This window comes from Phalacrocorax carbo, chromosome 4, assembly GCF_963921805.1.
Source record: "Phalacrocorax carbo chromosome 4, bPhaCar2.1, whole genome shotgun sequence".
Taxonomy (NCBI): Eukaryota; Metazoa; Chordata; class Aves; order Suliformes; family Phalacrocoracidae; genus Phalacrocorax; species Phalacrocorax carbo.
This window is the reverse complement of record NC_087516.1, coordinates 20,741,809-20,766,763: the sequence shown is the minus strand read 5'-3', so window position 1 is coordinate 20,766,763 and position 24,955 is coordinate 20,741,809. Positions and strand designations below refer to the sequence as shown.

The following is a 24,955-nucleotide window of genomic DNA, read 5'->3' as shown; positions in this document are numbered from 1 at the left end:
CCAACCATGGAAAGTTTATAAAGGCGGTCATTTCAATCGTGTTTTGAACTCCACCGTACAGCGAGTTTTACATTAAGGCTTAAACATTTCAGTTAATCGTGAATTGCTGACATGCTACATTAATATTTACATCCACTCAAAAGTATATAAAATGCAAGCATTTTATTATTCGAGTTCAACAGTATTGCTTAGAATTACAAAATACAGCAATGTCTGAAATACTGAAGGTTTCATAAAAGCAGCAATTTATCTCCCATTCCCAGTCTTAGCTGTCCAGAAAATTACTAAAATAAATATTGACCATGTTACACAGGCCGCAGATCTAAGACGACAACCATCAAGTCTTAAACCATGTAACTTAAACATAAATGCAAATGGCAACGGACAGATGAGCATGACATTGCGAAGGGTACGGTAAGAAGTCTGTGCTCTACATATTAGTCTCTTTTTCCAGTCAAAAAAATAAGGGTGTGTTTAGATAAAAAATCAGAAGGCAGACTGGCTTTGTGATGAACACATCAGTGCTTCTGTGGTTAATAGCGCAAAACCGCTTTGGTGACTACTGATGAACCCATTCATACACGTATAGCAAGACAAACCTGTAACAACACAGTGCAATTCTTTTGCTGTGATGGACCTATAAAGAAATATCACAATTTTCCATACATGTGCTTAAATACGCAAGTTGTAAAAGCTACAGGTGAAATTTCAACCTCTGAAACGTACACAGTTTATTCTGTCACAGTAGGTACTGTGGGTACTTACTCAAGTTGAATTTTGCTGTAATTCAACTACTTAACTATCTTTGGTCCCTACATGCAAAAAAAACCCACCTACTTGAAGCATTCTTTCCCTTCTCCCTTTCTTTCACTTGTTTGCCAAGGAGACACTGATTATTTTTTGAAATTTTTTTTTTTAGTGCATGACTTTTCAAGTAACTAGCCTATGAAAATCTATAAACAGCTTAAAGTACCAGGAAGAAAACCCAAGGGAAAGCATTTTCACAATCAAAGATAACATTCTGCACTAATTTTTTTAAAGACCATATAAAAAGAAATTGAGAGTGTATAGGTTCTCACATTTATATTAAACAAAAAGAATTCCTGTTGTATTCAAAAGTATTTTCTCAAGCATATGCAAACTGTATCTTCCCTTATTCAGAATACATTAGTTTAGCCTATAAAAATACAGTATGGACAAGTTCTTCTCATTCCCTGACATAAGAATTCACAATTTTGACACAAAAATTGTAAACTTTTATTACATTCAAAATACATTTCGTAAGTCTTTAGAATTTAAGTTCTGAGGTGTCGGCAGTCAGAGCTCTTGGTATACAGCAGAAGTACGTTATTGCAGAGCCTTTGCACAGAAGTAGCTTTCTAAAGTTAAGAGAAACTTGCTCTTCCCATGTATTTTTGTTGCTACCAGGAGGAAAAGAAAGGCTTCCTGCTATGAAATGTCTGTGTGAATGCATTACTCAGTTGAACAATCCGGCCCTGACTTCCAGTGCTACTTCGCTCCACAATCACACGTGGCATCTGAACAAGCTGAATGGGACTTTTTTCATCCTTTAATGCCTGAGTAAGGTTTAGTATCTAAAAGAGTAAAAGCAGGTAAGGTGAGGGCACACAAAACTGCAGCTAGCATGCTTACAAATTTAGATGCTACTCTTAATTCTATAGAATACTGTGCTGTCAGATAATTTATTTTCAAAAGATACTTTATCGCAAGTAGAAATATTTTATGTCTTCGGTAACAGTAGGACAGCCTACTGCTATCTGACCACCTTTCTATTTTATTCTTGAATGTTTCATGCAATCCTCTCCGATTTTTTGCAACATGTTAAGATAAAAATCTAAGAACAGTTCAAGTTTAGCACATCTCTTAAGAGCATTGCACCTGCAGTGAAAAAAACCTACAAGAAACCAAACAACATGTATTTAACATAGGATCTACCAGGAGCGTAGCTACAAATTATTTTCGTATCAGAAGATATGAAGGTGTATTATGAACCCACGCCAAACCCAGTGCTACAATCCAGATTCATCCCTCAGCTCCCAGAAGTCGTTACCTTCCTTCCAAAACTCTGGTACTCACAAACTGCCCTGATAACATTGAATGTGGAGTAAATTATCTGGCTAAAAACTGAGGCAAGTATTCAATTTAGTTCTGGTGACACTCTTGCATTATCCTTAATATCAAGACTTTCCCCCCCCCGCACAATGCCCCTTTTCTTCCTTGTGTGACTTACTGATCCCCTGCTCATTCTGTACTTTCATAGCTGAAGAACCCTGACAGATAAAGTCCTTTCCGTGGTTTACTGAAATTTGGCTCTCCCAGCAACTCCGCCCAACATTTACATTTTCTAAGGTCTAAGGCAATCCTTCATAGATCTGAGTTACCAGGTTGCTTAGCCTCTATGTTCTCTAGAGAACTGTTTATCTTGGGTTTGAAACCCTTCCCAATTTTTTTTTCCTCCTGTTTCACAAAAATATGCGTCTAACTACTTCTGTACCTTAGATTTGCCCCTTATGTGCGAGATACATTTCTCTTCAGCCTCCTTATCTTTATCAACCAAATTCTTCATTTTCTAATCCTTAAAATTTTCTGTTTTAAGGATGTAATTACAAATGAATTTGCAGGATAGCCAAGACATCCTAACTGAATTAAGCCATTATCATGTGATCTAGATATCCAACTCTTCTATAATGCCTTTGGAACATACTTTGGTTTTACACCAAAAGCAAGTCTAAAATCAGTGCTAAAAGGCATGATTTGCTGATGTATTTCCAATCACATCCAAGAACAACTCATTATCTGCATTTCTTCCCTGAATCCGTGCCTGAAAACCTGGTATCTCCCACAGTGAAATACATTCTTGTATAGCTAGAGATTTAAACAAAACAAAAAACCCCAAATGAATCTCTGGTGAAATCCACCTCAGGGAAAGGCTGTGAAAAATGGGTCCAGATGCAGCATTTATAGTGGGAAATAAATTTAGACCACCTTAGCTAAATACCTCCCAATTATACAGATCAGGCTTTTTCCTTAAGCTTTTTGTTAAGTAACAGATTCCCTGTAGCCAATTATCTCATCACAAAAAAGCCACTTAACACAGTTTAAGATGTATGAATACTTCAGAAGTGACCTTCCAGTGACTGCACAAACTTCCCAGAAAAGTTATTTCATAAATAACTCCTGTAACTCAATTTAATAAAAGTAAGGTTTGCTGGCTTTTAGCCACCACACATAACTAATATTAACTCGGATTATGTTTGACTAAGCAGAGCTGCAGTCTTGTGCAAGGTACTTCTTCATATACTGTGCATAATATATTAATATACATTAATATATAACATATATAAACATATATTGTGTGTTTATATAAAGAGTCTAGGAAATCTACAGAGAAAAGGTCAGATTAAGCCGCTTTAGGAATTATGAGTGAGTGTCTGGCTTTAAACTATCCATGTTGAATTTACAAACACAGAGAAGTGAGTTTCAATAAATTCAGGGCAAATGGGACTAAATCTATCTAGTCCAATTCCCTTACATTTTCACAAATCAGTGCTTTATGCCTACAATAAACTAAATCTGTTCTAAGCTAAAGCTTGTTTTCCAGTTCATCACAAGTCTTAAATTTTATAAAAGCAAGATGAAGAGACCCTTCTCATCTTGTTTCAGTGTTAAAAAAAGAAAAAAAACCCACTTAATTATCATCAGATTCCTAATCTGAAAATGGCTGGATTACTTTGCTAATCTTGGGTTCTGACATTTGCTAGGATGAAGAAACTGTAGTAGGTAATATAGCTTTCTTGAGAGGTATATTAATAATCAAGTTAACTCTCCAAAATAAAGTCACATTTATTTTAATAACATAATTACCCACCAAATTTTCTATCCAAGTTTATGACTCTCCTCCAGTGCTTAATTTTTAAAATACCTTCTAAGAATATAGAGTTATCAAGTCCTCCCCTACCCCCACAAAAACAATAAAACCCAATCACATTTAAAAATCATCTTTTATAAAAATAAAAACAAAAAAAAAATCAGTATACACTTTCTGCTGTCTCATCTATACACAAATAAGAATAAACTCTAGAAAGACATTTAGTCTTCTCAAATGAAAACACCTTCAAGTGTTTTTCAATTCAATAGGAGTCAGTTTTTGTAGCGCTAGAAAAATACAGCTGAGACATGATGACAAATTTAATACATAAATAAAAATGAACAAAAGCAGCCTTACCTGCCCCCTCATAACGGACATTTGGTTTTCAAAAGTAGCCTTGTCAAATCCTTTATCAGTCTTCATTAAAAGAAAACAAACAGTTATTACAGGAAATTACCCATTTATTTTTAGCTATATATTTAGCATGCAAGTTCATCAATTTCATAATGTGCATAATCATATTACCAACATTATAATAATTTTTGGAAGCTTCAAATAGTCATAGTATGACCCACAAAAAGTCATAAAAGTAAAAAAAGATATGCTTAATACCATCACATAGTGTTACACTGTGCTGTCTCTCACCTTTACTCTGGCAACAGAATACTTCCTCCTTCAGATTTATTGAATACTTCCACTGAGTTTAACAGACAACCCAGAGTCTTTGACTACAACTGAATCAAGGACACAAACATTGCGAATGTGTTTCAGGATCTAGTTTTGACATTACAGCTGCATTTTCATTAAAAGTTTAAAATTTCCTTCTCTTTCCATCCCAATCATTTGCATTATTTCACTTGAACGTGGGACACAATTGTTTATGGAACATTTTAGAGAAGAACACTTTACACATCGATATTGTAAGCAGTTTCGGGATCTTTAAAATAAGTTTGACTTACTTTAAACGTAGTCAAGATTTCAGCATCAGCTTCACACAATATATGTATGTAAAAGAAAGTACATGAAGGGTATGCGGGTACTTTAAGTTACATTAAATACATGATTTCCTTGAGTTGCTACAGTTTAAGTGTATAGACACCACACAGGTACAATAAATGGAGTTTTTACGCAGATTCGTGCTATAGAAGTTAACTAGCTTTATCTGATTACATGAAACTTATATATAAAAAGTAATTATGTTTTCAAATGAGCTGATTACTATCAGCCACATTAGTGACAGTTTCCTCTTAATTATAGAAACCCTTTCTACCATGTCAGCGTCAAAGCTAAAATAGCACAGTATCATGACATTAAAAGGTATGAATTGAACTTAAGTGTTCCATTAGCTATTTTGGTAACGCCCAATTCAAAGAAACACTCAATTCACCTTAAATAGCTCATAAAGATCTTCACAAAGATCCTGTATGAAGTTCATATCAGAAATGCGAGGAAGAATTAAGTCTCTGGTCTCCTGAGAGAAAGGAACTTTTGCTTGAGAAAGCCAAGCCCAGTGAAAGGGATCTAATGTAGAAAAACAGCACATATAATGATTAACAACAGGCAAAAATTAAGTTCTCGAGTGCTTACCACTGATACATTACTCTGCTGCCTACTGGAAGATCTCAGTAACACATCATTTTTCACAACATTGTTACCCCATACACCTCTTTTGGCTACAGTTACAAAAGCAGCCTTACAGCTACTTAGTCTCTTTTCCAAACAGGAAAAAATGTATTTTAAGTAATAAAACATTTAGTTGAAGCAATAAGTAAAAAAGGTATATAAATTAAATCCTGTAAGCAACAGTAGAGGCGTTCTCCTAGTTTAGTTATGCAGTTTCCTTTAGAGTAAAATAATGGCTGCCATCAAATAGAAATCTTTCAGATGTTTGACTCATACTGAAAAAGTAGCTACTATTTTTAATCAAATTTTTAGTTTCTTAAAATGCCTTCTTCTAAGCATGCTGAGAAAAACATTCTTAACTTTTCACATAATTGCTATTAAACAGCCATTTCAAGAGATATTGTACGAGTAATTAATATTATCGGATGCTAAATGAGACACCAAACAGTATCAATATTAGTTGCAGGAACTGCAGAGTGTCACTAGTAGCAGCCACCCACTGAACTTCCTGACACTGCTCACAGCCCATTGAATCTGACAGTCCAGCCATTTTTCCACCCACCTCACAGTCTGTTTGTCCAGTTCGTATCCCATGTTTGACAAGAATAGTATGAGAGACCATGCAGAAGGCCTCACAACAGTCAGGAGAAATCAGATTCACTGCCCTCCCCTCATCGACTGAGCCAGTCACCTCATTAAAAGCTGTCTAGTCAATCACAGTTTGTCCTTGGTGAATCCATGCCACCTTCCCCGTCACTACTTCTTCATGTGCTCAAACATGGCTTCCAGGAAGCTTCATTCCACAGTCTTCATGGGGACTGAGGTTAGACTGGCCACCCTGTCATTTCTTGTATCCTGCATCTTGCCCTTCTTGAAGGTGGACGGGATGATTACCACTTTCTAGTCATCAACAACCTCCCACATTACTACAGTTTTTCAAGAGCTATGATAAGACAGCCTCACAATGACATCAGCCAGCTCCCACCGTGTTTCCAATCCATCCCACCTACTCCTATGAACTTCCATGTGTTCATTTTGCTTAAGTGTTCTCTTTCTTCTGCTTTGCGTAATGATTCACAGAATCCCAGGTTGGAAGGGACCTCAGGGATCATCTAGTCCAACCTTCCTAGGAAGAGCAGAGTCTAAACAAGATGGCCCAGCACCCTGTCCAGACAATTCTTAAAGGTGTCCAACGTGCCCGAGTCAACCACTTCCCTGGGGAGATTATTCCAAGGGTTGACTGTCCTCAGTGTGAAAGATTTCCCTCTGGTGTCCAGTCGGAATCTCCCCAAGAGAAATTTGTGTCCATTCCCCCTTGTCCTCCCCATGTGACTCCTTGTAGAAAGGGAGTCTCCAACTTCTTTGTAACTACCCCATAAGTACTGGTACATGGTGATGAGATCCCCTCTGAGCCTCCTTTTCTCAAGGCTGAACAAACCCAGTTCTCCCAGCCTAGCCTTGTATGGCAGCTTCCCAGTCCTCTGATCATCTTGGTGGCCCTTCTCTGGACCCCTTCCAGCCTGTCCACATCCTTTTTGTAGAGCGGGGACCAGAACTGTACACAGTACTCCCGGTGTGGCCTGACAAGCACTGAGTAGAGCGGGATAACGACTTCTTTCTCTCTGCTGGGGATGCCCTTTTTGATGCAACCCAGCATCGTGCTGGCCTTCTTGGCCACAGCAGCACACTGTTCGCTCATGTTGAGCTCCCTGTCCACCAGGACCCCCAGGTCCTTTTCCACAGAGCTGCTCTCCAGCCAGGTGGATCCCAGTCTGTACTGCTCTCCTGGATTATGTTTTCCCAGGTGCATGACCTTACACTTGTCCTTGTTGAACTTCATAAGGTTCTTGCTGGCCCACTCCTCCAGCCTATCCAGATCTCCCTGCAGAGCAGCTCTCCCTTCTGGAGTGTCTACTTCCCCACTCAACCTGGTGTCATCAGCAAACTTCATCAGGCTACACTTGATGCCGTTATCCAGATCACTTATAAAGATGTTGAACAACATCAGGCCCAATATCGATCCCTGGGGGACTCCACTAGTGACAGGTTGCCAGTTTGAGAAAGAGCTATTTACCACCACCCTTTGGGTGTGGCCTGTCAGCCAGTTCCCCACCCACTTCACAGACCACTTGTCTAGGCCATAACACATTAATTTCTCCAGGAGGAGGCTGTGGGGGACCATATCAAAGGCCTTGGAGAAGTCCAGGTAAACAATGTCCACCACCCACCCCATGTCAACCAGGCAAGTCACTTTGTCATAGAAGGCCACCGGGTTAGTCAAGCACGATCTGCCTTTAGTGAAGCCATGTTGCCTTTTCCCAATCATGGGCTTCAATTGACTTGTGATGGCCCCCAGGATGATTCGTTCCATAACTTTCCCAGGGATTGAAGTAAGGCTGATGGGCCTATAGTTACCCAGATCCTCCCTCGAGCCCTTCTTGTAGATAGGGGTAACATTTGCCTTCCTCCAGTCCTCGGGGACATGCCCCATTCTCCATGACTTCTCAAAGATTATGGAGAGCGGCCTTGCGATGATGTCAGCCAGCTCTCTCAACACCCTCGGGTGGATGGCATCAGGGCCCATTGATTTGTGGGGGTCAAGCTCCTGTAGTAGTTCATATACTAACTCTTCCTTCACCAATCGTGGGTTGGTGTTTGGTTCAACTGGCAATTTTGTTCCCAAAGCCTGGGACCCGGCAGTGCTGGTAAAAACAGAGGTGAAGAAGGTGTTGAGGACCTCAGCCTTTTCTGCATCATTGGTGATTGATTCTCCTTTTCTGTTTAAGGATTCGTTCCCAGAGGCTCTGTTTATGAGCTCTGAGACCTAAAAGCGGGAGAGTAAACCTTACAAGTGAAAACTGAGGCAAAGTCTGCATTGAATAATTGTTCTTTTTTATGCCTTTTGCCTTTAGGTCCGGTCCTTGCTGCTCTTTTCTTCAGTCCCACTCTCACTTCCAGTTTACTTAACGCCTTCTTGTTGCCCTTTACATCCTCTGCTATCTTTACTCCAGCTGAGCTTTGACTTTCCAGACCCTGTTCTTGGACTTTTGGACAAAGTCTCTATTTTTCCAGGGGAGTCTCCACATCCATTTTTATGTACTTAACTTTTGTGTCCCACTTCAGTCAGGAGTTCCCTAGTTCCCTGTTCATCCATGCTGGACCAACTTCCTGCCTTTCAGATAGGCTGTTCTCTGGCTTTGAGAAGGTTGTCCTTGACAATCAACCAGCTCTAGTCATCAAGAAAACAGGCTCTACCCCTCAAGAGCCTGCAATTTTAAACAACGTTATACTCCAACTGCAAAAGAATTCTAAAGGATCATCCAAGTTTATTACTGTTGTTGCTGAAGTAAAAGATGGTATAAAATAAGGATTAATTGCCACGTCTCTAGAACAGCTGCAGAAGTGACTGTAGCCAACAGATACATAGGTCAGTTACTATTGAGTATCAAGATGTCTGGGATTATACAGAGCACTGGGTGAGGTAATTAACTAGCCTTTTGACTGCAAAACTAGTCCACACTTAACTGCCGTAATTACCACAGAAATAATTGTAAACCCCGCTGGGCACTTCCCTCTAAACTACAAGTAGTCAGAGATGTGGTCAGAAGCAATCTAGCTTTGACAGTACTATCAATTCTCAGTCTGCTCAAAAATATTAACTAAAGATGAACTTCTACAAAGTAAGCTAAAGCTGAGAACAAGTCAAAACATCATGTAACTTGTCTACTTGTTCACCTACAACAGTACCCTTTTTTTTGAAATAGAAATTTGGCCATTAGAGGGACAACTTGCATACTTTACACTTCATGGTTTTGAAGAAAACACAAGAGAAACATGTTGCTAAATTTTTCCAATTCCACCAGTTTACATACAGTAGTATGTTTATGAATATCCATGTATTAATATTCTTCAAAGGACTAAACCACATATGCCATTGCAAAAGTGGCATTTGTTGCTAACTCTGAAAAGTGCGTTATTTACAAATTCAATATGTAACTACAGTGATGATTTCTTAGTTTCTTACTACAACCACCCAAACAAAAAATACCTGTTTAGAAGTTACTTTCCCAAAAGGAAGAGGATTGAAGAATGCAATACTTACATGCCCTCCACTCATCAGGATGCTTAAAAGGAAACGCTAAACCATTGTCAATTGCAGCAATTTTGATAGTAGATTCTTTAGTTATAGTCCATTGGCTATCCTGCAGAAGGAACGTTTCAGAAATAACTGATACCTATGTGCTTACAAAAATAGTGAAATACATTAAAAATACCAAATAATACTTTTTAGCTTCACTGCTTAAAGTCAACTTAAACAATATAAAGGAGTATCCAAATAAATTCCAGCATATATGACTCTTGCTCTACCACCATTAAAAAAGAGCCCTTCCCCCAAATACAGGATAAACAGAGTATATAAATAGCTGAAGAAATGTGCTTGAGCAACAGTGGGCAGTTTTATTATTATAGCCCAAGCTAGTAAAAAAAAAAAAACAGAACGATAAAAACTAGCACTGTTCTATCCAAATAGCTTTACCATTTATTTCACCTAGAATAATTTGCAGTTATCATATTTCTTGAGACCATGCCGCAGGATTAAAGCCATATACTTAATCCCCTGCAAGACCAAGTTGTAAAGCTAAAAAGTTTAAAGAATAAGTTTCAGAGTTCAATTTTCTTACCTTATCTGACCGATCAAGTGCATCATCTTGTTTTTCATATCTGACTAACCAGTTATCATTACCTCTGTCTTTAAACAGAAAAATGCATGTCACAATATGTCATTTATAAAGGATTCATCAACTACAGTGATATACGACGACTAAGATTGTAATCTGAGAATTTACCAAATGAGTCAGGCAAAACTGTTCAAGAAGATTTTTCCCAATCACAATACATGTGTTTTAGCTTTACTGAAATGTTTGAAGCAACTGATTTACTGGAAAAAAACGAAAATTTACAAAGCGTTCTTAAGTACGTAGTACTGCTCTAGTTTTCCCCACTGGCTGAATATACAGAAAAATATCAAGAAAGCTAAGAGAAACTGTTTTCATACATTTTATGCAGAAAGATTGGTTGTAATGTGCACTTTACCTGGGGAAAAGATCGTCAGCAGCAGTGACCACAACAACTTAACTTTTAAGCTTGGTTTAATGCTGTTGGGGAAAGGGAGAGGCCCTCCAAAATTAGAGGTAGGGAGATGTTTGACTACTTGGAGAAAAGAGACTCTTCAAAGATGAAGGGGGGCTGGGAAACTGAAGAGCCTTTCAGAAGCTGAAAATGTCTCCATCATTCAGACAAAACTGAAGGCTTCGACAAGGTCAAAGAGGATGATTGCATGGATTTGTAGGTCCTTCTGTTATCTTAAGGTGCTCCCTTAAGTTTAATTAAGCATCCATCAGAAGATTTTCACATTCTATCATGATTAGATATATTAGATTAAGGTTTTGCATTTTGAGTGTTTTCTTTACAATTTGAGGAATGTCACAGGACAGTAATTGTTTGGAAACACTGGGATCTATTTAATGAAACCAACAGCCCATACCAGCAGCTAGAAAGTATTATGTCCTTACAAAACTTTATTCTTTTACTTTACTTCTAAAAAGCCACAGGTTAGTGACTTATTTTCAGCTGGATTCCTTTCTAATAATTGAATTTAAGTAAAGTGAACAAGAGCTGGTATGTCTGAAGAAGAGTAAAGATGCCCACCTCTGTCAAAGCAGCAAAGGAAGTATTTTAAATATAAAACTGCCTTTGGCTTCTTGAGGAAATAAATCACCTACAGAGTCAACAGAAGAATCCCAGCTTCTGAGCAAAAGAAACAAGAATGCAGGAGAACAGAAATACCAGTCACAGCTGTACTTCAGTGCCTAGTCAGAACAAACATGAACTGTTTTACACTGATGCAAAACTGTGCTGTTATCGGCTCCTGCTTAGCACAAAAGGGACACTGGTCATGGCTTTCCTTATGGTTCCTGAAACCCCATCATCTCTTATCCTAATCAGGGGAAACAGACAGTGAATAGCCTGTTGACAGAATTAAAGCTTAATGAATATATTTGTTCTTGAATTCTTACATTGCTTAAAAATACCAAGCCAAAAAGGGTTGTTTGGATTTTGTCATATTGCAATATTTACTGTTTGAATCCAAAGTAATTTTTTTAAAGTTGAAAATGCAACATTATGGCCTTCAATTGTGAGAAAAGCATCTGAAATGCATTAAAAGCCTTCAGCAGCAGCTTTCACCCAGCATTGCTCACCATTTCTGCCTCACAAAAGTAGATACCAAGAGACACTAAGAAATACCTGTATTTCTGATGACATAATCCAAGATAACCAATCTTTCAAACTGTGACTGAAATTCCTTCCTTGTGTTCTCAGGTAAAGGATCAGTTTCAAACTTCCTGAGCCAGTAGTCAGCTTCCTTATATCCTTCAACAAACAGCTGGAAGGAGCCAACCTGAAACATTAAGAAACTGAATTTGGAAAATGCACTTGGGTAGGTCACAAAACTAATCTTAGCATTAACAGAAAGACTGAGTGTACCCTTTTAAAGTTCAGAATGTAGGAAGTATGACATACAAAAACAGATTACTATGTCATTTCTCTTTCATTCCAAAATTCTACAAAAAGTAAGACTCAAATCATGAGTGTTTTTTCCAGGTATTTTTGTGAGTTTTTTTGTTTTGTTTTTGTTTAAATATTTGTTTAAGCACTCACCGAATTTACCAGGAATAAAATACTGCCAGAGAGCTCAACATAAATGAACACTCAGTGTTACAAGCAATAAACAAAGAAAGAGGAGGAAGTAAGATCTATTCTCTTTTTCATTAGAAACACTGCATTCAATAGTTCACAGGAAACTCACAAAAAATTACAGGGGAAAAAATCTTCCTCTCCAAAAAGCTTGTATGTTTCATTGATGAGAACAGCAGCATTAACCATTTTTTTCGAGACACTTTTTCATTAAAATGGCTGAAATACATTTCCCGAAAGAGTCCAAGGAAGAAAACTACAGATGGCATAGGCTCCATATGTGTAGGCAACAGAAAAAGTGCGAGATTAAAATGCAAAAGAGAACTTATAGTTGAGAAGTAAAATGCAGATAGACGCACACCTGCAGAGACATAAACAGACAGCACGTGGAACAATCGTGCTGGTACAAGCTTGCATAACACGTCACATGGATCAAAATTGCTGAGAAGTGACCTAAGAGGATTACCCAAGCTGAATATAACCTGTGGCTTAAAAGTTTAGGAGTAGAGCACTGTGCTGATACAGTAAGGCTCATTAGGCAAGAAAGATGTGAGGTTTCAGGGAGTGGAGTACTGTACACAAGATGAAAGGAGGGTAGGATAAACACAATAGGATGCCTAAAAGAATAAAACAAACAATGAACTGAAAAAAAAATAGGAAAAATGAAGAGCTAAGTAAATTGCAGGGGAGAAACAACTAGACACTATAAAAACATGACACTGAAGGGAAACGTACTAAACAGTCAAGAAAAGAAAACAGATGTACAACATTTTAACATGTTACTCCTCCACAGAAAGCTGGACTACAGACTGATACAAAAAGCAGTGAGATTATTAACATAGTTCAAATGAAGGAATGATGTAACAGATTGGATAGATTTTGCACAGAAGCAGTCATTTATCAAACTTCAGTCATTCAGAGTTTTCCACAAGCAACGAGGTTTTTCTTCTACTGTTGAAGTTACCTACAAGTACTTTTTTTTAAATTTGAAGTTTTTTATAAGGATCAGGAAACGCACACGTCACTTATTTTTCATCTTACCTTAGGAGGTAGTCCAATTCGATTAAATTTTTTAGCAACTTTTGGCACTTTCTCTAAAGCATATTTTTTTCCTCTTGACTTCGCACGATCTATTGCACTGTAATTAAAGGTCTCACTGACAAGCCAGACAACCTTAAAATATGGAAGTAAAAAAAACACATCTCAGAATTCCTTATTATTTTGATTAGAAATTTACAGTAAATTTTATACTTAGTTGTCAAAAAAAGCAAAAAGGAAGCATCAGGAATTTCCAACAAATTTTATATGAAATGGTGAATGTTTGCTATTTTGCATATCCCAAACAAGAACATCATAAAAGACTTAAGTGGGAATCTTTATATGCTGCTTTTTGCAATTCTGATGCATATCTCAGAAACACGAGGCACAAAAGTGTCAGAAAATGCTAGAAACTGAAGTGGCTCCATAGGAGAGATTCAATTCAGATCACAAACCTATCTCTTAAAACAAAAGTCACAGTCACTATTTCTACACCAAACCACTGTGCCTTTGGACTTGCAATAGTTTATAAATGACTTTGGCATAATGCATGCTATACAAGCATGTCTCCACAACTACAGTCCAGAGACTGACAAATCTGTCAATATAATTTTTTTGCATTTGATAATTTATGTGTTTTAATTTTTACCTTAGTTTTAGGTACAACTCCTAGCCCCAGCTTGTCATCCACAAGATAGGCACCAGCTTCAGAGAGGTATCCCTGATTTGGAACAAGGCAGCCTCTGCCAAAGCAGCAAGGACAACAAACTTTGTGAAAATATTTGGTCCATTTTGGATTTAGATGTCCATAAGGCTCTTCAGATTTTGGTTTGAACACTCCAATAATTTTCTAGGATAAATAATACATAAGTATGACTGTTTTGAGTTGAAAAACATTAACCAATACTTTCAAATAACTCATTTTCAAAATCATTTTAGATATTATACATTGCATTTTACAGTTGCTCTTTTTAGATGAAATAAAACTAACAAAATTATATTCCAAATTAATTTATCAAATGCTTGCCTAGAAGTAGTACAAATTCAAAAGCAGCTCTTCATAAGCAAAAATCAAAACCAGCTAACATTTACTGGTTTTTCAAAATTAAAGACGACTGCATTTTAGAACATACCTTTTTTATATTCTAACTTCTTAAAAAGGAGGTCTTAAAAGTAGTTTAATAATTTTCAGCCCACCAATTAACTAATTGACAAGATACTTCAGAGAGTGATATAATGGTTCCAGGAAAGTGACAAACATACAGAATGCTAATAATCAAACGTTACCTTTTCTCTTTTGTATTTATTTTATTTATTGCTTTAAGTTAGAATGGATCAGAATGTTCTGCACTTTGCAATTCCAGAGTGGTGTCATCTACCACTACTGTAGATTCCTCAACCCAAAGCTGACAGAGGTTTGCACTATCAGCCACCATTTACACTGAAGACATGTAGTAAAGCTTAAAATTACTCAGAGTACTGTATCCAGTTTTGGACACTATGCTTCAAGAAATCTGTTAACAAACTGAAGGAAGTTGAAAACTATGAGAATAAGCACCAAAAAAAAAAAAAGAAAAATTAAAGTCTATATAGCAGGGATTGTTTAGCCTAAAAGAAAAATGGGACACAATGAACTATTTAATAGGTTGCTATAGAGAAAAAAAGGAACAGCACATTTGCTGTTAACGAGCCAAGAAATGATAGGCTTAAATCCCAGCAGATAAATTGCAAAGAAAAAACCCTTTTGAATCTTAAGAGTGGCTCAGGACTGGAACAGACTGCCAGGTTGTGGAGTCTCCAAAACAGGATGCCACTAACAACAGGTTAGTTAGACATTCATCAGGAATCATGTTAAGACGATCCTGCTCCACAACACAGGCATTAAATAGATGATTTCTCAAGGTGCCTCCTACACACAATTCTTTATTTAACCTCAAACCACAAGATTATTACCACACTAAAATATATAACCTTCCATTTGCCTGTGATAAACTTTAGCCTAGTGCATAAAGCCCTTATAATTACTCTTGTATAGATCACATGAAATGCTGTATCTTTATGCCATCTCACAGGACTAGCATGGTAAGTAAATCAAGTTCTTACCTAATAAATATTTAACAAGCATTTTCACATATCAGTACTTTCCTGAATCCTTATCAAAAAAAGTGAGTATCTCAATAAGCTCAACACTGCTTGTTGTTGCACCAACACTCATAGCTGATTTCCATTAAATCATGAACAAGGCTGCTGGCAGTCAGAAACTAGCATGCTCCTTCATTAACTGCTGATTCTACTAGAATAGTGAGGGAACCTGACTAATTGTTCTAGCTTCTAGAGGATTTTCACCCACTTTGTCCAAGACACTGTAACTAGACCAAGATTGTCCAAGACCATCAAGCTTTGTCCAAGACAAACTAACTACAGAAAACTTATTTCATTCTGTTTGTAAACAGAGTACATAAGACACCAGGCATTAGTAGCATAGCCTGTCTTGTCCATCTATTTTGTTTCATTCCCATCAACTACCAGGAGAAGTTACAAAATACCACTATTTGCATTCAACCTATAAGTTTTCTGTCAACAGGGGCAGGAAACAAATTGACAAAAATGCTCATGTTTTCAGCATGCTATTACCTGTGATTCTAAGGTTACATTCAAAATCATGCGCAAGTTTTATGCAACTGCACAGACACAGTTCAGTTTAGACCTATGCAAAAGATTATGCTTACAATAAATATTCTGTGCAACATGAAAGGCCAGGATGTTCTCTGAACACTCTTTTTTCCCTAAATCACAACACTTTGAAAACTGAATTTACTCAGTATACTAGTTTACTCAAAATTCTTATGTTAGGATTAGAATTGTTTAAAACTTATTTAATTTTTTTTCAATTGAATCACAGGTATCTCTCTGCTCAAAAAGCTAGCAGCTTTTCATTTCCCCGAAACGTAGTGGTGTGTTTGGTAGTATATGCCGAGCCATTAATTATCTCTTTTCTGAATCACTCTTTGGATAGTACTTCCTACAAACTTCCCATTTCAGAAAGGACCATTACTTGCCTAGACCATACTGTGCTATACTAGCAAATCTAGATATTGTTCTCCAGGTTTCACCGAAGTTAGAACCTTGCTAAATTTTGCAGGGCCACTGATGTTGAAGACCAGAGTAGAACCAGAAAGCTCAATACACAAACAACCTACCGAGGCCAGTCTTAATGTTGCAAGTCAAAATTAATTTGTAGACTGACTCCATTGGCATTACCAATTAGTCAATAGCTTAACTGTCAAAAACATGTTGCGGAACAGTTTGTAACAGGCACAATGTCTTTTGGTTACACAATGAACAACAAACACAGAAATATTCAACACTTCAGCAATAGTGCTGCTTAAGTACTGAACTGCTTCATATCAGTATACAATCATGCCAATACATGCAAAAGGTTCAAAATTACAATAACATAATTAAAATTATATCTTTCCGACGGACCCAAATCAGCAAATAAGATACCCTAATGGAAACAGGTTGTTTTACCTGTAACTTGGCATTAGCGTGGGAAACACTTCAGAAGCTGGCCAATAAGGTGCTTAAGCACATCTTTAATAAGCTCTTTCCCAGCATAAGGAAGAGATTACTCAAGAAGAATAGGAGAAAGCAAGTCACAAAACTGGTCTGAAGTAGAATGATGCAATACTCTGTCAAACAGGATGTGAAATCCATTCTATAAATGGGAGTCTCACTACTGACCAAATTAAAGGTCTGATAAAACTTCATATAGGTAACAAATCTTAGATAAGCTCTAAATTTAGTGCAAAGAATAAAAACAAAATTGAGAGTCAGCTAGGAACTCAGTATCATCATTCTCACAGTTCCCTGTTGGCAAAATACTTTCATATTTCGCAATTAAATTTTTCTGGCCTTCATAAAAAGACTGGTGGTTTTTTGGCTTCATTCCTCCTCAATACATTCAAATCTATGACCTGCATGAAGGGGAAGGGCAAGGCACTACTAGGAACAAAACCAACACTTCACAGCAAAGCAGGAGTAAAACCAACAAGAAAATCACCACATAGGAAACAAGAAAATAAGGCGGTCCATCCAAAAAACGCATCATTTTTGTAACCATGGTAAGTACTCTCTCATTAGCCCCCAGGGCACAGTGAGTCTCTCAGGCAACTGCTAGTCACCAAAACACTGCAAAATCAGCCTAGAGAAGCTTCAGGCAAAACAGATTTGTATATAAGGAAATCCAGAACAAGTTTTATTTTTTCAAGTAATTTCTCTACTAACTTTCTAAAAAAGATCTCAATTCCACGACGTTTAGAAAAATTCCAAAAAACTCCACTTAAGCAGTTTTAAAGCATTTTTGGCATAACACACTAAAATACTCTTTAGACACATCATGCAATGAATTGTTGAAGTAGTATTGATTTAAACTAGTATTTGGTTACTTATTCAGATTTTTTCCCATTGCATATTAGATAAGATATACCTTTTTAAAAACAGTATAAGTTGAATACAGATATATAGGCATACAACCTGAAAACCTACAAAGAATTAAACTACTGAAGTAGGGAAGTGGACTGAAGTTTAAAAAGCCTACTGAAACTTCGAACAGGTTTTCATATTAACAGCACAGTACATGACAGCAAGAATCCTACAAAGTGATTAGAGAAAGAATTTTGGTTTTTTCCTTCCTTCCAGTTTCAAAAAGAGAGAGACCCTCCTTCCCAACGTACTTTGGCTCTCCACCAGAATGATGGGGGTCATTACTAACAAATGCTGCATACTGGAACACAGGGATATGAACTGCAATGTGCAATTCTTAGATTTTGAAGGGATAGTTCTGCCACCTTCCATCTTAGAAATAAATTCATAAATTCATATACTTACTTGTATTAATTCAGGTAACTATTCTAAAAATCACTCATTCCATGAAGTATAAACACTACCACCAGAAAAGTGGCATTAAAACGAACCAAACATCTATGAAAATTAAGTGGCAAAACAGAAATATATTCTGTAGTGACCAATAATATGAATAAAAGCTAAACAAAAAAACCCGCAAACAACTTCTTAAATGAATGGGAAATCACCATTCTGGGGGTGCAGGGAAGAACAACAAGCTTGAATATGTCCTGAAAACCTAGGCACTTAAAGTGTTACAACTTCCACATCCAATACGACTGGTATCTTTAGGATACCTACATCTAACTAAAACCAAAAGACTGCTGTCTGAGCTTAAAATAAAATTAGATATGACACATCAGCAAAGGTGTGAGGGTTGAGAGTCCTCTTTTTTGGAACAGGTCAGTAAGCAACGTATTTCTGATTTAAAGAAAACAACATGAAAGTATGTCTGAATCATTTTCTCTTACTAAATAATACTAATAAATTGTTACTTTTCAAGAAAGATATTCAGGTAACTGTTACTTCTCTGTCTCAAGGTAACCTTAGGACACCTCTTTGATGATCACTATTCAAGGTACCATTTACCACTATGGGAGAGGAAAACAAATCTTCCAAGTTAAGATTCAGCAGAGAAGTACAAGTAAAAGGGTAGATTTGTTTGTATCACTCTTCTTGCCCATCTACCAATCATACAGGAGGAAGGAGACATGACCTAAATAAAAGACTATAAAAAAACAAAGGAGAGAGAAAAATATACGAGGCTTGGCTAAAGAAACCTAAACAGTACCCAAATCAGCAGCTCAGTTGTGTCAAAAATTCAATTAAAACATACAAAGAACAAAATGTTAGATTCTGCACAAAGGAATCCCCCTGAATTGTTTTCAGCTGTTAAAGAGGCTCTTTTATTTTCTCCTTATTCCTTTGGTGCAGATCATGCAAAACATGGTAAAACTGCAACAGAGAAATAATAGTTATTTTGGCTTAGCTTATGCCGCAAGACATAATTAGAAATCTAAATATCACTAGCATTATTTTTCCAACATAGATACTGGCATACCATCAATTATTAAACAACTTATTTAAATACATTTCCACTTCAATAGAATTTTTAAATTTCCATTTTAAACTCATTGCTGATAGCGTGTCTGCCTTTGCAGTAACATGCTCACCCCTTTTGGATCCTTGGCGAAATAACTCCCACTGGATCCTTGAGAGATTCTTTCTGGAAAAACTCCAGACTCTATAGCTTGTTCTGCTCTCAGAATAATTTCGGCAAATTCTGGATCATCTAAAAATATATTCATATCAGCACTATGTCCTGTATGCCCTGAAAAATAAGAAAACAAGCAATTTTAAATGTAATTTGTACTACAAATTAACAACAACATAAGTAAACACACTGAAAAGCTAACAGCCTTCCCTGCTAATGCCCATTCAATAGCGGACTGAAAAATCTGGCCCATTAAATAATTGCAAGTTTTCCCAGTGATTTACCCACAACCAATCAACCTTTTGTTTAAAGTAAATCAGCCAAATCTGCAACAACTAATCCAAGACTACCACTGCAATGTGTTTATACCTTTTTATTCATATAAGGAAGCCTATAAGAAAAGAAGCCCTTCAAAATCACATCTGTAAAAAAAATAGCTAAAGGACACAAATCTTAACAAAAATCTTTTGTAGAGAAAGCTACCTGGAAGTGAACTGTCCATTACCCACTAACGATTAGAATGGTAACATACCATTCATTTAACAGCTTGCCTAACGTTCATTATCTGCTAAGTCACAATGATGTCATTCACAAAACAACCCGCTACATGTAGTGCTGACAAGTGGCACCCATATCCCAGTGAAGTAATGCATGCCATCACCACTCCAACATTAAAACATTATCAGCTACTTGTAGAATTTCTTCGCATACTGACCAAAAGATCACCTCTATGCAGGCTAATTCTATGGAAACATTTAGAAAGATGACCAGAAAAGAAGTTGCCAGGATTTAATACTTCTATTGCACTTTAAACTTTTTCAAAAGATTTCTCTGCAAGTTTTAAAACTGCAGACTTCTGTACCTTGCTTCTAAGGCTAGAACTATTCCACATACTCACCGAGTGCATTTTAATGGGTCTGTGCATTAGGGTTCATTTCTACATTAAGAAACAGCTACACCTTTCTAAGTTAAACATTCACAGATAAAGTTGCATTTTTTCCCATTTCAGCACTTGAAGAAATGTAAGATAAAATAACCCACACACATTCTTCTGGAGCAACAAATGACACAGAATCCATTCAGAAAAGATACTCCTGAACAGTTTGGGGAGAGACAAAAAAATAAATAATAATAATCACTCCTGATATTTTGGAACACCTTTTTGTAACACAGGACATTCTTTGATGTTTTCTAGATCATTACCACTTGCTTGCATGAGCCACTCATAAATAACAGCATGGCTCCCAAATAAAAACAACTAAAAAGCATATTAAGGTTTTCTGATGTTTTATAAGTTGGCAAGAGGAAGAAAAGCCTTAAAACTAACAGCAGCTCATTCTTAAGGATCAGCAACTACAAACCATTGGATCGGAATCTATTAGACTACTTGGCCAATACACCTGCTATAAACTACAATATCATTTTAATACTTTCATTGGGACTGTCAGGGACAAACAATAAATTGCATTTCATAGAGTCAGCCACCAGGAGAAAAGGAACAGGTTCTAAGATTCCCTGTCACAAAGTACTTAAGCAAGTTTGGGAAATAAACCAAAAATACCACAATACACTTATTTTTATGGAAAAAGTCACTCTGAATCAGTGGTTCTTATTCCATATTCAAGCCTCACCTCTCTCTACACAAGAAGCATCACATCATACAGCTGAGCTGTGACTACTACATACTTCTGCCAGCAAAAGCAAAATCAGGGTTGCACATTATACTGTTACCAAACAAAATGCAACATGCATATTAAGTTGCTCTGCACATTAGTCTTCCAGATGAAGGGGACCTACAGGTTAACTTTCTATCACAGGGATTTGAGTTGTCTATGCAGAAGACAACTTTCTCAGAGGTCAGTTTTTAATTTCTGTGCATTCATTCCAGAATCTAAAACCCTAAGAAGTCTTACTGTCTTGAGGAAATTCTTCAACCATGGCTTTTCTAACAAAAAGATAACTGCAGGAAAAGTATATTCAATTAAAAATCATATTAAAAACAAACCACATTATGCTGTATGCTCAAGGAAGCAGAGAAAAATAGTTTTTGAAACTTATGGTTTGTTCATTACTGCTACTGTGCTATTAGAAAGCCTTCTGTTACCACAGTGATGTGGCTATACAAAAACGAATCAGCTGAAAAAAAGGAAACTGGCAGTTTCAAGTTTCCTTTCAGTTTATCAACTCTCCATATAAAAATAGGCCATTTTAATTGAAGCTAGTGTTTGCTGAATGTGGCAGGGTTTTCCGAGTTGGTTTCTTTTTCAAAAGTAATTTTTTAACCCCCTTTTCCACTACAAAGCATGTTATGGTCCCAACTTACTCCCAGTACAATCTCTAAACTTATAACTGATCAAGGTTTTTTTTCCTTGCAACTGCTCTTGAAAACTACTCTTTTCATTAAACTCCCACTCAAGAGACCAGGCTCACACATGCACAGCCTACCTACCAAGCTCAATAACCTTCTTCCGATTAATTTGGACAAGGCCTAAGGCTGTGCAGCTGCTATACTTGAATGATGAGGACATGCCAAAGAAGATGTGAATGTATCATTCACATATACACCTCAACCTGCTCTTCCACCAAGTTAACATGATATAAGCTAAACTAATACACTTTGCAAGAGTAACACATATGAACTCCTTCAACACCAATAGCTTCATACTCTTTTAACATTAACTAAAGGTATTCCCTTCAATCAAATCCATCTTTTTCTAGAGTCTCATGTTCTGACTATAATTCCATTATGAAAACACTCTCCTTGTTGCAGTAACATGCATGAACATCATCTGTTGCATGTTTGTTCTACCTGACACACGAAACAATCCTGTACCTTCAAGCATTAGACATACAGGAAAGAACAAGTAAACAAGAGCAAGAGATGAGATGCTGTGATCACAGCTCTGAGATCTTACATACTCTTGGGGCAGATCCCAAGTAGTGCTCTGCATTCACCACCCTAACTGCCCCAGTGGTACAAGATCCATGGCTCTCGTCTCCACTCTGAAGCATTAACTACTATGTTTTGCTAGAAGCACTGTCTCATTAACGCATCTTAAGTCTTATGGGAACAAGACAGGACAACTCTAACATTTTAATGGCATGTTTGCTTCGCAGGTCTGGTCTATACTTGGGACCACTGGTTAAAAGTTCAGGTTTTTTTTTTCTTTTTGTTCAACTCAGTACACTAGCAAAAGCTCTCTTTGGCTACAAAAAAAAAGTTACTAGCATAACTTATTTTGCTCAAATTGATGGGGGTTTTGTTTGGATTTTTTTGGAATACGCTATTGTTGCAAAAGGAACAATCTTTACCAGTCTCTGGCAAGAAAGCCTATGGTATAATGACAACAGCAAACACTTAAGTGACAGAAGTCCACAGATTTCCATCAGCAAACTTTTCCTCGATGTACATCTACTTCCAGAGTTGCACAGAATCAGAAAGCTTGAAAGTCCAAAGAAAAAAGGAAACAATAAATATTATGCAGTTTACCATCTTGCCCATCTATTTAGAATTGGATAATGAGCACGCTTATGATTCTTTTCAAATTCATAACTACACTCTTGCATTTATGCATTTTCACATCACATTTCTTTCTCTCTTCAAGACTGGATTTCAAAACACAGAAAGCAGGTAAGTTGTTATGAAAACCAAAATATATGACAGAAGAATCCACATCTAAAACTCCTCATACATGTGATGGTACAAAGAAGCGAACAGCTCATTGGAGCAAAGAACAGAAACAGAGTAAAATTTTTTTACAGGATGAAAAGGTGGGGGTCACAAGCACATAATTGCTGGAATAGTTGAGCCAAACAGAAACACGACAGAGCTTGCCAAACGCTGAGGAAGCAGCAGCCAGTCCCACCTCAGGCCACAGTCTGCAAAACGTGCAAAGCCTTAAGTTTCAAAAAATACGACAGAAACAAAGCAAAGCCCAACAAAACAGGAGACAGAGAACAAGTGAGGGTGCAGACAGTCGTGAAGACGTGAATGAGTTCGCGCAACCCTGCCCAGAGACCAAGCGCCTGCACCCCGAGCCACTGACAGCGCCTTCCCGCCGGGGCTCTTAGTCAGCGAGCCCACGCGCCGGGCGAGGGCGCCGCACCCCTGCCCCCAGCCGGCGCCACGCCTGCCGAGGAGGGCCGGTCAGGAGCTCCCCCCGAGACGGGGACGCCTCAAGGCGGCACCGGGCGGGGTGCACGGGCGTACTTTAGCCCGCACAGGTGCCCTGCTAGCCTCGCTGGCGGGGAGGGGCACGGCAGGGCAGGGCAGGGCCACCCCACCCCTAGAGACCCTCCCCGGGCAGCCTCGCCCACCCCCACCCGCGGCTCCCCTCCGTCCCCGGCCGAGCCCGGTGGGGCAGGCGGCGGCGGCCCCGGGCCCTACCTGCGGCGGCGCGGGGCTCCTTCTCCCAGGCGGCGCCCGCTCGGCGGCCGCGGCCGGTACCCGACGCCCGCAGGAGAGGCTCGTCCTCTCCATCCCCCTCGGGCTCCGAGCCCTCCTCACCCTCCTCCTCCTCCTCGAGCCCCAGCTCCCCACACAGCCTCACAGCCGCGCCGGGGGCGGCTTTGGTCCGGCGCGGCGCCCGCCAGGGCGGCCCTCCCTCAGGCGCCGGCTCCGCCAGGAGCAGCAGTCGCTCGTCGGGCCCCTCAGCGCCCGGCTCCGCCATGGGCGGCCGCGGCCGGGGGCTGCGCGCGGCGGGAGGCGGCGGTGCCGGGCGGGCTCAGTCCGTCCCGCCGCGGCCCATGGCGCCCCGGGCCGCCGCCACAGCCAGCTCCGCCGCACCGGCGGCTCCCGGCACCGCCCCGCGCGCACGCGCCGCTCCGACGCCCCACCCCCGCCGGCCCTTAAAGGGGCCGCGGCACACGGCGGCAACCCGTGTGCTCATTTATTTCTGTTCCCGAGGCTGGCCCGCCTCCCGGCCCGGCTGCTCGGCCGCCCCGCGCTGTGGGAGGCGCGGCGCTACACCGCCGGCCCAAAGCGACTACCTAAGAGCGGTGTGAGTGAAGACAGGATGGGTGCAGTGGCGTCATTGCCGCGTTCCCACGACCATCCCCGCGTTGTTCACTGGAAGAAAGGGAATATATATGTATTATATATTTATATATAACCCCAACAGGCTGCATCAGGCTCAGGTATGGATGCCCTCTCCCACACCTGCCCGTAGAAGAGGGGTTTCCCTTAGTGCAGTACTTAAAGATTTTGGTGCAATATGGGAGAAAGATACACACATGCAGCAATTGTATAGAACTGACATTCTGGGTTACACTGGGAGCAAGAGAGTTCTCAGCTAAAATAGCAACCGTACTTATATTATTCATTATTCTTATAATTATTAATGATATAAGGATTCATTCTGTGCATTACCTGGATCACAGAAAGAAAATTACTTTTCTTGGTTACTGACAAAGTAAAACTTTACTGAAATGCTTGGCTTGTGTTTGTTTCGTCTTGGCTTACCTGTCAGCCAGCGGACTTTGGAACTAAGCTGGGTGCCCTTTCACTAGGGAACTATTCATAACCTTAACAC

General features: G+C 38.8%; 1 protein-coding gene across 2 annotated transcripts; it reads right to left on the bottom strand.

Annotated features, from left to right (window-relative positions):
* Nucleotides 1-143: 143 nt before the first annotated feature.
* On the bottom strand, nucleotides 144-24,492 carry PI4K2B (phosphatidylinositol 4-kinase type 2 beta). 2 transcript variants are annotated; one of them, XM_064449245.1, is made up of 10 exons: nucleotides 24,414-24,492; nucleotides 19,384-19,541; nucleotides 13,956-14,156; nucleotides 13,310-13,441; nucleotides 11,819-11,972; nucleotides 10,195-10,262; nucleotides 9,615-9,714; nucleotides 5,277-5,410; nucleotides 4,247-4,306; nucleotides 144-1,595 (listed from the first exon to the last, which is right to left on the bottom strand). In XM_064449245.1, the coding sequence occupies exons 2-10, from the start codon at nucleotides 19,516-19,518 to the stop codon at nucleotides 1,422-1,424; spliced, it is 1,158 nt and encodes a 385-aa protein (XP_064305315.1). In that variant the 5' UTR covers nucleotides 19,519-19,541; nucleotides 24,414-24,492; the 3' UTR covers nucleotides 144-1,421. The 2 variants fall into 2 exon arrangements, with proteins under 2 accessions (XP_064305315.1, XP_064305314.1); XM_064449244.1 differs by lacking the exon at nucleotides 24,414-24,492 and adding an exon at nucleotides 23,812-24,246.
* Between the last annotated feature and the right edge of the window lie 463 nt (nucleotides 24,493-24,955).

What these genes read in the sequence shown, in the direction of transcription:
- PI4K2B (XM_064449244.1), bottom strand. Translation starts at nt 24,094, where the DNA reads ATGGCGGAGCCGGGCGCTGAGGGGCCCGACGAGCGACTGCTGCTCCTG. An exon ending in TCCTGATGAGTGGAGGGCAT is followed by an intron (nt 5,411 to 9,614) that starts GTAAGTATTGCA and finishes TTTCTACATTAG; the next exon opens with ATCCCTTTCACTGGGCTTGG. An exon ending in ATCTTTATGAGCTATTTAAG is followed by an intron (nt 4,307 to 5,276) that starts GTGAATTGAGTG and finishes CTTTTAATGAAG; the next exon opens with ACTGATAAAGGATTTGACAA.